The 14612-nt window shown below is 39.3% G+C and overlaps 1 protein-coding gene across 3 annotated transcripts in view; it reads right to left on the bottom strand.

Annotated features, from left to right (window-relative positions):
* Window positions 1–586: 586 nt before the first annotated feature.
* The window catches only part of ARIH2 (ariadne RBR E3 ubiquitin protein ligase 2), a 61626-nt gene continuing 47600 nt past the window's right edge, over window positions 587–14612 (bottom strand). For 2 of the 3 annotated variants that reach the window (XM_074197892.1, XM_074197891.1), the window contains 8 exons: window positions 13719–13836; window positions 12519–12569; window positions 12402–12423; window positions 10044–10195; window positions 8667–8810; window positions 7328–7396; window positions 5872–5955; window positions 587–4679 (listed from right to left, as the gene is read on the bottom strand). In XM_074197892.1, the coding sequence (XP_074053993.1) occupies window positions 4608–4679; window positions 5872–5955; window positions 7328–7396; window positions 8667–8810; window positions 10044–10195; window positions 12402–12423; window positions 12519–12569; window positions 13719–13836 (712 nt within the window). In that variant the 3' untranslated portion in view covers window positions 587–4607. The remainder of the gene's footprint in view (window positions 4680–5871; window positions 5956–7327; window positions 7397–8666; window positions 8811–10043; window positions 10196–12401; window positions 12424–12518; window positions 12570–13718; window positions 13837–14612) is intronic. The other variant, XM_074197893.1, reaches the window with a different exon arrangement.

Raw genomic sequence — 14612 nt, 5'->3', positions numbered from 1 at the left:
AGACTTGGCTTTAAATCTTGTCCTGTACTGTCATGTAGCTGTGTGACCTTGAACCTTGGGTAACTCCCTAAAACTTGTTTTTATTTGCATAAGAGTAGTTTCTTCATCAATGAAATCTCAGATTCTTTATGCACTGGTTAACCTTTCCAGTATCTGAAACTCAGTCCTTGGTGTTATGTAAACTTGACAGTTTTTCCAACAAGTAGCAAAATACTCTCCCTACAGGAGAGTCAATAAAGTTTGTTCTTGTAACACAATTACACCTCAATGTCTCCAATTGTATTTAAAATTAAGGATACAGCAGGCACACAGTAAATATGTACCCGACAGCACCGTATCCACTTTTATGTTATATCCTTGGAGAATCTTATTTCAGGTTATACCACTTATATTCCTCACATCCTTAGTTATCCAACTTTGGAAATTCTAGGAAACAAGACATGGAAATCACAGCTCACTAGTCAAATTACTTTTCCCAAAACTATGGGATTCATACCATTATGATCCATTGGATCATAAAAATGGGATCACAGTAAACCCTCAAGTTTCCAGAATAATAGAGAACAAGATATCACTGAACTACCATCACTTATAAATTTTTCCTGCATGGCAAGGGATAAATCTTTTTTTTTTACTCAAAACCATGTGATGTAGCAGAATGTTGAATTTGGGAGCCCAGAAACCTGGGTTACAAGGCTCAGCAGCTTAACAGTTCTATAAACGTGAATTTAAAAGATTCAACCTAAGCCTCAATTTCCTAATCTATAAAATTCAATAGGACTATCATGTCTCCATAATTTGACAGTATATACCAGTCTATGCACTTTTATAGTATATAGCTTTATAGATTTCACTTGACTTCAGTTGTTGGAGTAACAGTTTGCACTAACTTCATTTCCCTATCTATATCTAAGAGCAGTTCTCAGCACATAGTAGGTACTTCATAAATGCTGGCTGATTAAACCGGCTTCAAATGTTTATCAGCATTGAGTGAACCTGGGATGCCAGTGGAATACAGGATTTAGCAAGTTCTCTCAAACTGAAAGGCTGTAGAGAGCAGTCCTATAAACCCTAGTTGTCCTAAGAGTCATGTACTTAAATTAGGGCAGACTTTTCACCAACTTGGCCATGGAGTGAGGAAATGTTTGGCCAAAGCTGCTTAAGAAGAAAATTCACTATGGCTCAGAGGAGCTGCAATAGGAATCAGTGATGAAAATAAAACATTCATACTAGTGAAATGGCAGTTTGTTAGAAAGTTACTGATACATCTACCTTTTGGGGTTGCAATACGAAAAATCCTTGAGGGGACCAGGTACTGAAGAAACCCTTGTAGGAGACAGTATAATACAATGGGTAACCAGAAACTGGAGAGGTGAAGTTGTGCTGGTTCATGCTACATCCCAAATGGGTAGACAGGTACAGAGCTGGGGTGTCATGGTTCCCAGGCAGGAGTGACACCCAGTAAAGCTATTAGGAATTCTAGAACATGAGCTGCTTATCCACACCAAGGGCGGTTGAAACACAGGCTTCTTTCAAACACAGCTTAGAAAAATGACTGCACACACACTTTTAAAATTAGAAATTTACAATTTATTTTGAATAAACCACTAGAATTCTGGGAAACTTTTAAGAGCAGAGTACATTGCCCAAATTCATCTTCTTTAAAGAAAAACCAAGAGATGGGGCCATTTTATGAGAAAATGTCCTGCCCTTTCTCTTTCTATCTCATGCAAAGCAGAGTCAGTCTCCCAGCTTTCCAGGCTGCCAGAAAACTTAAAAAGTGACAGCCAGCTAAAATCTAGATTCTAGAACAAGCCTCATTGAAAAGAAAATACATTCTGTCGAGCACTTGATTCAAAGTTGTAAGGGCTCAAAGCTGTGATTATGGTACAGAAACCCTCTGTGGCTCTGGCAACAGTGCAAAAGCAATTTGTGTCTATTTGTGCGTGAGTGCGTGCGCACACACATTTTTGGGCACGATCTTGTGCACCAAGAGCAGCGGTCATGCGATTTAGAGAAACTCCTTGGCGCTGCCCAGAATGTCAAGGGGACGTGACAGCCAGTGGATTACATAAGCAAAGCTACAACCAAAAGCTCTGGAAGCAAAGCTGGGACCCATTCGGCCCTTCTGGTGCCACAACAAGACATTACAAAAAGAAGAAGGTTCCAATCACTGGAATCCTCAATGTGAGGAAAACGAGGCACCCACCCCCTTCCTGTTCTCAGAAGGAACGCTCTTCTTATTTACAAATAGCTTATGAATGTGGTATTTCTAGATGGAGTCTTCACAGCCCTTCCCTCTTAAAAAACGGCCTTTCCTCTTCCCAGAAAGCTGGGCTTTTCTTGGAGAGGAATGGGGAAGGGCTTACAGGTCAACTCTCACCCAACAATAACCCCTCCACTGTCAGCGGACTCTCAGATGGAATTAAGTTTCACAGTTTACATAGCACCCAGGAAGTAAATGCATAACTGGGTGTTTGAAAGTGAAATTGGATGGATGTAAGCTCTAAAGGAATAGTCCAACTCCTTTACAATCTCCTTAAAACCTTATCCCTACCTCCAGGTGGCCAAGCGGAGAACAGAATTCATTCTTAAACTCTGGGGTGTTGAGGCTGAGTGCAGAGACAAAAACTGTGTAAGCTCTCCCAGAGGAAAAGCCCTGTCCCAGACCCCCTGAGCATGGCTGAACACATTAACATCTGGAGATAGAAGTATCAGAAGCTTTCACAGGAATCTTGTTAACTTAAATCTATCTTCTCACAGGCTTCCACTTATAAGTTCAAAGGTACTGTCAGACTGTAGGCCTATAACTTCTGTGCAGTCTGAGGCTGGGAACAACCCCAAAGGAGACATCAAATGCCCTCCAGAGTTTCATGGAAGCCTGATGTTTAAGGAAATCATTCCAAAAGGAATACAACAGTGAAGAAAAGCAAAAACTTCAGATCAAAATCAATGGGGAACTTTCTAGAGTGGCCAGTGTTGAGCAATGTCCACTCAAAAAGAGTTTAGAATTAAGGTAGGTCACACATGAAGATGAATCCATGCCCCTTGCTGTGTACAAAAATAAGATGGGATGTTCTGACTAACATCAATGCTAGGATGGGAAACTCCACCTGGGGAGAAGGAGCAAGCGGGCAGTTTCCACTCATCCTTGATGGCTCCAACATAGTCCTATCTCCACTTTTACACTTGCATAACAGGAGGGTCAACAAAGATACCCATATTTGAGATTAATACTGTTAACTTGGATAGGCTTCCCATTTCCATATGAAGAAAGGCAGCAACTTAATCATTTCAAAGGCCTCCAACTCTGCAAACACACTCAGGAGTCCGATTTAGTCCGAGGGGCTACCAATGGGTCATTTCTTTATTTTATATTTTTATTACTGCTACCCTGAGAGTCAAAATTTTTAGGATTTTTTTTTTTTGTTTCTTGAACACTAAAACTGCCTTGGATCCAATATACCAAAAAGAAACAACTGGTCCATGCTGGCCCAGCCTTATCTTTTCTCAGGACTCAATTTACCATCCCTTCCTCTGAAGGGTGAAGAGAGAGCAATTCAGGCACTCAGAATCCTTATCAAGGCATCCTGGTGAGAAATCATCAAGGAAGTTCTTCACTTTGGGAGAGGTCCTAACAAGCCCCTGGCATCAGTTCACAAACATACCCAAGAAGATTCACCAATACAAAGAAAGATGTAACTAAGCATGGGTGGATATGGGAGAAAAAAAAAAATTCCCAAACGGATACTATTCAATAATCCAGCGAGAAAGATGGATTAAAAGCTACCCCTATATGAAACTAATGGGGCATATCATGAAATAAAAAAATCTGATTTTGGTAAAATGCCTCAGGATTCAGGGCAATAGGACTGTACCTCAACCTGGCACCTGTTTTTTGGATTCAGGATTTGGTGAGATTCCCCTAGCACCTAGTATAGGAAGAAGAGCTGAAGAATGAGCAGTTGACATAATCCAGCTTATAATGCTCCCACGTTCCTCCTCAGCAGGAGCTCCAGGAAGAGGTTCGTTGCTTTCTTCCCTGGGCAATCACAGCTGCTGCCAAGCATATCTGAGCAAGAAAAGGGGAAGCAACCCCAAGAAGGCCAGTGTGGCATTTCATAAAGCTCAGCATAAAAGCAATGGGTGGGGAGCAAATGTTACTTTCTAAGCAGAACATCTAGAGGAAAAAACACTCCAATGCCAATTTATTTTTTTAAAAGGGTTCTGTGTTATTCTAGGGTTTTTTTTTGTCTGTTTTGTTTTGTATAATTTTACAACCTTTGAAAATTACAGAAGTTGTAATGATCTAATACTATTAACAGCCATTCAGGAAAATATTCCCTCCCTCCCAAAAACAATCCAGGGGAAATTTTAAAAGTCCCACAAAGACACCAATTCCATGTGGCTTCTACCCTGGCACTAACAAAAGTGGAAAGATGAGAAGAAAATTGAAAGTGACTAAGACGGGAGAGCTTTGAGGGGTTGGCGTTGTTCTTGGTCTGTGCTCTCCAGTGGCAGTGCCCATTCCATACAATGATGCTGCTGGACGCCTTGTCTTCTCAATGCTCTCTTCCCTCTCACCCTGTATTCTTCTGTGGCCTGACTTATGTGTCATGGAAATCCTTCAGCAGGGTCCTCCTCCGCTGCTCAGCTATGTGCATCTGATTCTCCAAGTCCTGGAAAGTAAGATCACACCAGCTTTCACCAAGATAGAAATAAGGTCATGTCAGTGGGAAAGAACCCTAGATGTCATCTGAGGAGGAACCACCCCTACATTATATACCAGAGTCAAGTTGCCAGGCAGTACCCACTTGAAGACCTTCAGCCCTGGGCACCCCCTCCCTTATGGACTAAATAAATCTATTATTGAATAGTTTAAATTTTTCTTTTTAAATTTTCAGTTCCAAATTCTTTCCATTCTTTCAATGAGAAAGGCAAATTAGGATACCCATTATACATATGAAGTCATGGAAAACATTTCCTCATTACCATGTTGCATAAACAAAAATTAAAGAGAAAAATAAATGTTCCAATCTAAACTCAAGAGTCCAGGACAATTCTAACTTTGAGAAATTCTTTACAATGAGTCAACATCTGTTACTGCATTTGCTACATGTAACTAATCGGGTCCTTGGGATCAAGCACAAGTAGAAGGGAAACCTTCACAAGGGTCTTTCTTGCAACCATATTTCCTCCTCAGTTTTCTCTTCTCTGGGCTAATCACTCAATGCAACAAAAATTTAAATGCCATAGAGAGTTTGGATGTATTATAAAGGCAAAAACAAGATCATCTTTGGTCTCAAGTTGCTATATTTTCCTTGCCATTCCTGAAAGCAAAGCTGTCTTATTCTTTATCTAGTGTGGTACCCTGAATGCCCCAGGTTTAGGGGCTTCACATTGAACAATATGCTTGTCCTGATGGAGGCTCCTAGTTAGGTTAGCTTCTCAGAAACCTATGCTGGGGGTGGCTAGGTGGCGTAGTGGATAAAGCACTGGCCTTGGAGTCAGGAGTACCTGGGTTCAAATCCAGTCCCAGATACTTAATAATTACCTAGCTGTGTGGCCTTGGGCAAGCCACTTAACCCCATTTGCCTTGCCAAAAACCTAAAAAAGAAAAAAAATAAAAAAAAGAAACCTATGCCATGGTATAGGTTCACTGGGCTTGCCAGATTACTAAAATGCCCAAGAATACCAAGGAGTATTCTCTACCCCACATAGCCCAATTATATACTTTTTACCTTATTCAATTAGGCCCATTGATCTAAATTGGATTCTGGTGATCTCGGCTGGTATTAGCTACCTCTCAATGGGCTTCTGCTCCATTAGCCAATGAGAACAGGACATTCAACAGGAAGATGAGCAACTTACCCCTCTGTCATAACTATCTGCTCGCTCCACCTTCCATGAAAGGTTCTCAATTTCTGCTTCCAGCTGGGCCTGCTGATACTCAAACTATAGCAACAACACAAAAGGATGAAAAGGAAAGAAAAATCTAGAACAAGGATCTGAGTAACAAATGTAACAAGACACAGCATACACTTTAGACAAGCTGAATGCCATTAAGAATTTTACCGATCTGTCCAAATAGGTAAATTAATAATTTTGAAGCATGAAAAATTTATCTGGAATATTAGTTTCCCTTTCACAGATATAGATCACACACACACACACACACACATTTAAATGCAATTTCTAAGCATAATATTAGAAAGAAAATGCAAGAGAGATTGGAAGCTTATTACTCAAATAAACAGAAACTCTTAAAAGATAGGGTCAAATACTGATTTCAGTAAGAAGTTTGTGCTATGCCATCAGAATTGGTGCTTTAGTCACTTTATTTTCTGCCATTTTTTTTCTCCTCATTTCTTCATTCATTAAAGTAAGAGATGCACTGTAGCATTTCCTTTTTTCCCCCCTTTTAAAAAAAATTTATTTAAGGTAATGAGGTTAAGTAACTTGCCCAAGGTCAAACAACTAGGTGATTATTAAGTGTCTGAGGCTGGATTTGAACTCAAGTCTTCCTGACTCCAGGGCTGATGCTCTATCCACTGCACCACCTAGCTGGCCCCCCACTGTAGCATTTTCCAACTCAAATGGGGCTCTTTAAGTCTAGTCTAGGAAGTCCTTTTTAAGTAGGTTCATACAAAAAAAGAAGAGGCTCTGGAAGTTTCCCCATCAATGATAATATACTTCAATAGGTAGTCTCTGCTCAATCAATCTTTCCCATAATTTGGATAAAGGGCCAATTCTCAATAATACTGTGTGCATATAGGAAAGGAGATAAGGGAAGAAAGTGCTTGTGCAATACACTAATTTACCTCAAACAATTAGAGAAACAGATGATGTCGAAGAAGTCAAGATTAGTTGTGGTTTAGAGAAAAGTCCATCAAGTGGTCTATAATCTAAGTTCAATATAATCAGGAAGCTTACAGAGAATCACATACTCTTTTAAGAATTTATTAGGTGGGGCGGCTAGGTGACAGTGGATAGAGCACCGACCTTGGAGTCAGGAGTACCTGGGTTCAAATCAGACCTCAGACACTTAATAATTACCTAGCCGTGTGGCCTTGGGCAAGCCACTTAACCCCATTGCCTTGAAAAAAAATCTTTAAAAAAAAGTATTAGGCTTAGTGCATTACAAGAGTAGTCACTTGATTCACAAATAGAACTCAGTTAAATCCCATGAGATTCTTCTTGTTAAAATGCCATGTAAAAAAAAAAAAAAAACCCAGACCATATATGAGAGTTCTATATGACCCTGAAATCTCCAGAAAACAGAAATGAGCTTGTGGTGAATGAGAAGAAGCAGACTCCCCACCCTTACCAGTTTCTTCCTAGGACCAGACTCCATGTAGTATGCATATGGGTACGTGTACTGCAGGGTATAACGACACTGTAATAAAAAAAAAAATTTAAAGATAATCCTCACTATCACTTTTATTCTGTTTAGTTTCTCTTCTAGTTCTCTAGTTCTCTAGTCTTTAAACAATACACATAAATTATTTTGGATCATCAGGCACAGGATCTTTTTTTTTTGCTTGTTTGTTTTTGCAAGGTATTGGGATTAAATAACTTGCTCAAGGTCACACAGGTAATTATTATTAAGTGTCTGAGGTTGCATTTGAACTCCTAACTCCAGGGCTGCCCCTCCAGGCACGAGATGTTAAAGAAATTAACTCAAGTTTTTAAAAAAACATTAAAAATCACACAGCACCAACAACAGAATAAAGCTATTATTTTCTTGGTTCCAGTGGTCCCCCCATATTTGCAGGTCACAGTCCATTTCCTTCTCCAAAGCAGTTCTTATACTGTGGCTAAAGGGGCCATCACCAACATCTGAGCCAGCCTTGTGGGAGGTAACAATCCTCTCCAGCTCTTGGTTAGTACTCGGATAACAGACACATAGATCATGATCAGGTTGGCACCCAAAGGTTTTCTAACTTGACAGGGCCTGCTGGCAAAGCATATGAGAATCCAGGATCTCCTTCACACAACAAGGAAGCACTGGAGGAGGAACTTAACTCAAAGTAGAGTAAAAAATTTAAATAAGTGCATCTACACTACATAACGATCAGATGGACCATCTCAGTAAAGACTATTGATTTAACACAGGGTCATGGAAAGGATTTTGGGTTTTTTTTGTTTTTTTTAAATTTTATTTTGTTTATGTGACTCCAGAAATATGCATTGGGAGTGCCTAGAAAAATGAGAACAATAACAAAATATGGAAGAGTTTCCAGATGGGCTTGGGTGGGCCTCAAATTCTCCTGCTATTACAGTACATTAGTCTTTGTACCATAGACAATCATTATGTCCTATCTCCTAATTTATTCATGGATGGACAGCAATGGGAAATATAAGCTCTCAAGTCATTTAAAAAATTTTTTTTCTTCTTAAACAGCTTAGGCTTATTAAATGCAAGAATCTAATTCAATTCAACAAACATTTGTCAAAATCATATTATTGGAAGGGCATTTTCTGAATGTTGTAGCTTATCTGTGGATGGCTTTCCTGTGTATGGAAGGATCTAGTAGCATTTTAGTAGGTTAACACAAACTTTAAAGTTTCTCTTGAAAATTTTATGATGCAGAATTTTTTCCCTCTGTTGCCTATCTCTAAAACTTCCAAAGAACTGGGATCAGGCAGGGGAACATTAGCCTCACCTTGGCTAGGAGCTTTGCAGCATTCTGCAGATACTGCCAATCAATCCAAGTGCCCAGATTGTTCATCACTCTTTCCTGGATCTTCTCATGAATTCGCTGATACGTCTGTGCCTCTAGCTGTAAGCTCTTATTGTGATTTTCCCACTGTAGCAGGGATAGAGGTAAGAGGAGGAATGGAGGGCTTTTAGGAGAAGGGATAGATGAACTATGGAAAGGCGGCAAATAAATGTCAAAGTATGCCAAGAACGCTTAAGTGGCAACCAGCATAATAGCTGGCATGAGGCACTGTCACACTGAAATAAGAATGCTTCAGCCTGCTTCCATATTGGAGGCATGGGGCTTTAGGTGCATGTGAGAAGGGAACATATTGCTGGAAAACAGTGAGGCTTCACTTATTAATCAAATAGGGAACTTCAATTTCTCATCTATTGGGGTGGGGAGAATTACTTCCACCCTCAGGTGAAAAAGGACCCAGTACTAAAACATCAAGAGGAATTCTACAAAAATAGTTCTTAGTTCAAAACCATGTGATGGGGAGACATTCAAAAGAATAATTTAACAATCTTGCTAAACATGACCATTCAGTCTAAAGCCCTCAGGAGAGGGAAAATAATAATTCATCTTGTATAACTGCTCCACCATAATAATTTCTGGACTACATACACAGGTGTTATGGGGATACCAAATACAGTTCCATATATGTAGTAAACATTCAAAGAATTCTTGTTCAATTTTTTTGCTGATATTGTAGGTCATAAAATTTAGAACTAGGAGTTTAAAGGATCTTTTAGTACACCACCTGATGTAAAAGTGAAGGAAATGGTGGGCCAGATATGCAGGGACACGGCCAATTTACACAGACTTGGCAGGAGAACTGAAGTGAGATCAGGGTCTGTGGCTCCAAACCCAGCAATTTTTCAACTACTGACATGAGCTAGGACTGTCACTACAAAGCAAGTGGTGCCTTTTCTTTCATGCAATTCAATTTATCATGAACTCCAAATCCCCTTCTCAAGTAGGAAAAGAGACCAAAGATAAGGAAGGAAGGAGACACATTATCAAAGCTGAGGACCCAATATATATCTGACAGAGTTCTTGAGGATCCGTGCTGCTGTGGACTGGACCTGAATAGCAGCAGAGGGCAATGTCCAGCCATAAGATATGGTTCTCTAAACTGGAGATTAGGAATTTTTGCAGAGCCATTTTAAGCCAACATTAATGCCAACAGTTGGCTCCAGTTCTCCATCACATATACTGGGGTTCTAGAAGTTACCACATCTTCCTAAATCCTTCAGAGCTACCAGCATCCAGTTTAACCACTGCTGGCAAACCAAAGGAAGTGAAATGGATGGCTGGGATCAGCGAGAGGCTTCCTACCCTCTCAAAGTAGAACAAGTACTTCTTAAGGGCCTCCCTGGCCTGGGCCTGCTGGCTCTGGTTTACAATATCAGGATTTTCTTTGTACCGACTGCATTCGTAGTACTCGCTGCCATGGGTCTTCCAGTCTCCTAGACACATCCAGCAGAAATCTGGACAGAACAGCAAAAAAAGAAAAAAAGAAAAAAACAAGTCAATTTCAGAACAAAGAAATGGCTCCCCTAAAATGTCTAGGATGAAAAGCTATGACTTGGGAAGCAAAGGTAAGACAAAACCACTATGCACTGGTTGGGTTTCTGCCCACTCTTTTGCCCCATAGGCTGACTCAACACATCCTAGGGTACTATTTAGTAGACAATGTTCTGCTCATCCTTATTATTTACCTGATACAGAGAGTAGGTAAAAAGTAAAATGGCAATGGAGATACTTCACTTCTGCCATGGACAGTCTACAGAGATGATAGGCTATAAGAGCCTGCAAGTCATCCATACAGAGACACATGAGTGACAAATTTCCAACAGAGATAAGACCTGCCATGCACTTTCACATTCTTTGACCAGGAGACCTCTAATTCTGCCCGAGTCTCCTGGATGTAACCCCACAACACCCTTTCAACAGAAACTATTAAGTCATTCTCTCTTTTCTTCTCCTTCCATACACACAATCAACTAAACACAGTTCCCAGACGACAAAAGGTTAAAAAAAGTCAAATGACTAAGGGCAAACAGCTCTGAAGTAGAAAAAAAAAGTCAAAAAAGAATTGAAAGAAAAAGCACCTAATTTAAGAAGGACAAGTTACCAATGGACAATGTCATGGACAAGCAGAAATTTGTTTCCATTCTCAGAAAGAATCAGGAAGGGAAACTCAGAAACCTTAGAAATATTCTTTCTCAATCCATCAATTTCAGATCAAGACAGAATGAGTGCCAATAAAATCATCTGCCTCCCCCTCCAACAAACACTAAAAACAGTGTGGCATTTTGGAGGGTAAACAAAGGGACAAAACAAATCATGTAAGAAACCCATTGGCATCATTTCTCAGAGGACATTTTACTCCCAAGTCACTTTTCACAGGAAGAACAAAGAATAAATCAAAAAAGTCTGCTCTACACAATTTGTTTTTGATAGAAGTAATCAGTTCCCAACTTGAGTCACATATAAAAAAATCCCCTTTTAAATCAATTTTTTTTTAGGTTTTTGCAAGGCAAATGGGGTTAAGTGGCTTGCCCAAGGCCACACAGCTAGGTAATTATTAAGTGTCTGAGGTCGGATTTGAACCCAGGTACTCCTGACTCCAGGGCCCATGCTTTATCCACTGCGCCACCTAGCCGCCCCTTAAATCAAATTTTTATCAGAGATGTAAAGAAAAATAAGCAAGTTAAAATATTAGGAAAAGACTCTCCTCTAGTTGGGCATGAGAAAGCAAAATGACTAGCTCAAGGGTAGCTTGCCTTTAAACTGGATTTGGAAATGACCTTCTAGGAGAGCTAGTCTAATTTCTCATGAACTTACTGGTGAACAAAATAAGGTCCAGAGAGCTGACCTGGCCAAAGTCCCAGAGGTAGTAAAAGTTGCAGAAGTATGGTTTGAACCAAGCCCTCCAATTTCAGCAATTCTATTTTGTCATACTTCTTCACAGATCAATGACATTTGTGCAGTAATCATGTACAAAGAAGAATGTGGGCTAGGACTGGGAAGAATTTCAAATTAAAGTCAAGAAATCTATTCTTAATCAAAAAAGAATGCACAGGCACCTATCTGTACAGCAAGTAATGACATTCATGGCTAATGTCTCCTGATGTCACGAAGAGCCACATTACTAGCTGACAGGATGTGACCTTCTCCAGAGACAAGATACTTTTAGATCTGGGAGAGACCATTGAGACCATCATCTTAGAGAGGAGGAAGTCCAGAACAAGGAAGTGACTTGCCTATGATCACACAAAAATGGCAAAGTTAGAATTTTAACCCAGGTCTCTGACTTGATCCACTACACCACATTTTAAGAAACCATTTACAGAAAGAACCAAAATGAAGTGTTGGTCACTACTTGTCTAGTTCAAACAACTAAGAAAATACCTGCCAGCTATTTTGGATGAGCCCCATGAAAAAGAAGCAATGGAATCAGACACTAGAAAGAGAAATTGATGTAGGATCACCTGGATAAAAACAGTGAGAGCTTAAATGAGCAACTCTGTGCAAGAATTCATTCAAAGGTCTCGTGTGACTGATAAACTCATAGTTTATTAATTTTGATATAAAAAGTGCTTCACATTGGCAAACATAAAAGTAAACACAAATACCAGAACAACAGACACCGCCACAGGGCCCAGAATGTGAACTAAAGCCAGGACTTACCATGCTTACACTTAGAACATTGCTGAAAGAGAAAGAAAAGGGGAGACATTAACATACATATTGACCAAAAGATTTTGTATCATCAGTGATAAATGAAATACTAGTGTTTCTGCTTACCATGTGATTGCAGCCTCCATTCTTCTCAATACAGATATTGCACTTGGGACACTGGGAAAACAGAATCGTTCCATTAGGTTCATTCGCTACCTTATGCTGGTTTTAAGACAATTAACACAAAACTCTTGGCACCCATGACCAGTGGCTAATTGTGCAAGACTTCAGGGGAGGAAAATCTCACTTTAACGTGGTGGTTCAGTGGCTCAACAGGAGGTCACTGGTTCTGGAACAATAATTCCAAGGAAATGAGATTAGTATTCTTGGCTCCGACCCCCTCCCTAAAGCACCAGTTGATCTCCAGCAATTGTGCCCTGTCAGTTAAACTGCTTAGATGAAGCTCAGGACTGAGTCAGCAGTTCCCATAGGAATGCAAAAGTTATCTCATAATCTATTAATCCTAGTCAACTCACCCAGAATCCTGCTTCTATAACTGTCCAATGGAATATATATCAAATGCTCTTTCTTGAATACACCCAACAATCATCAATGTAACTCATTATATAAAAATCATTTCAGACTCAGTCTACCATCTCAAGTAAATGAAATTTCGAATAAAAGTTTCATTTGTATACACCCCTTGTATGAGCTTATGGACAGATGAATGGCACTGGGTCAATGACCATCGCATAGAAGAATGACCAAAATGCAAGTTTCCGATGTATCTACCCTTCCTGTCAAGAAATTCTGGGAACTATAATACTGTTTTAGAGAAAAACATTTAGAGGATCCTAACTTCTCCCCTAGCTATTTCACTTTGCTTAGGAATTCCTTTTTTGAAATGTTTTGATAGTATCTTTCTTGCCACTGTAAAACAGAATCCATATAATTCATGGCTGGTCTGAGTAGAGAGGGTGTAACTAACCCCATTCTTCTTCATCAAGCCAGAATTGCCTAAAAGTATATTCATGAGTATGACATACTGAATGTTAACACTTTTAGGCCCTCAAATTCTCAAAGGGGATCCCAAGACACTACCATGTGAAGAATGTCACTGTTAGGCCTGACATAGAAGCCACCCTCTCTTCTTGGCATACCCAATGAAAGCTGTAACATAACAGACAAAAGGAGGGAACTGGTGATTTTATTTCTGATAATCACCAATGATAAGTTTGGTGATATATATATATATATATATATATATATATATATATATATATTAAAAAGCATCCCCAGGGAGCTGGAAGTCTAAACATTCCTTACATCTTTAGTGTGAGCACTAATGTAGTTTGCCGTTTCAGAGTCGTCTGCACACTTTGTGAGCCATTTCCGGATTGTGGCGCAGTCTGTAGGGGCGTGATACATCTGACGACACTTGAAACTTAAAAATCAGAAAAGAGAGGGATTCAAATTCTAACAAGTTCAGTCTGTGCTTTAGTCTTAAATCTTCCTTTTACCCATAAGTAGCATTTGAATTTTTCCAAGGGTGTAGTTTTGTTTCTTGAGGCCTCCTAAATTCTTGCACATTCAATAATTTATTTAACATTTCTTGAACTCTCTTCCTCAAGCTGAATCCTCCTGAAATAAATCCTCAAGTTCTCAATATGGGACAATTTCCATTAAGAAATATTCAATCTGGCTTCAACTCTTTTTTTTTTTGGGGGGGGGGGAGAAGAGAGATTTCAACCTTCTTTACAACTCAGATTCAACCACCCCTAACAATTAAAAAACATGTTTCAGAATTGACCATTTGGAAATTTCCCAATAACAGTCCAATTGCAGCAATTAATTTCAGTTATAAGAATAGCCTAATCACTGAGGCAACTCAGCCTCTCAATTCTTAAACAACGTGATACATGTTAGATTCATGATGACTTTTGTCTCTTGATTTCTTGCTACGAATTAAATATGTGTTTGAACTACAGGCTCAAGGAAAGAAGGAATTTCACATAAAAGAAGTATACAGACTGAAATAAAATGCTTAGTTGAATTAAGGTTTTATTAAGTCGAACTAAAGTTTGGTTTTTTTTTTTTTGGCTTCATGAACTATTTAGAATCTAGAGAAAGAATTATGCACCAAAATTTTACATTCCATGGTAAGTTATATCTACTTTGGACACATAATTATATAGTAATGAGTAAAGAAAGTATTTAAAA

Source organism: Macrotis lagotis, chromosome 8, assembly GCF_037893015.1.
Source record: "Macrotis lagotis isolate mMagLag1 chromosome 8, bilby.v1.9.chrom.fasta, whole genome shotgun sequence".
In the NCBI taxonomy this organism is placed as follows: domain Eukaryota; kingdom Metazoa; phylum Chordata; class Mammalia; order Peramelemorphia; family Peramelidae; genus Macrotis; species Macrotis lagotis.
The sequence above is the reverse complement of the archived record's forward strand: the minus strand, read 5'-3'. Positions and strand labels throughout refer to the sequence as shown.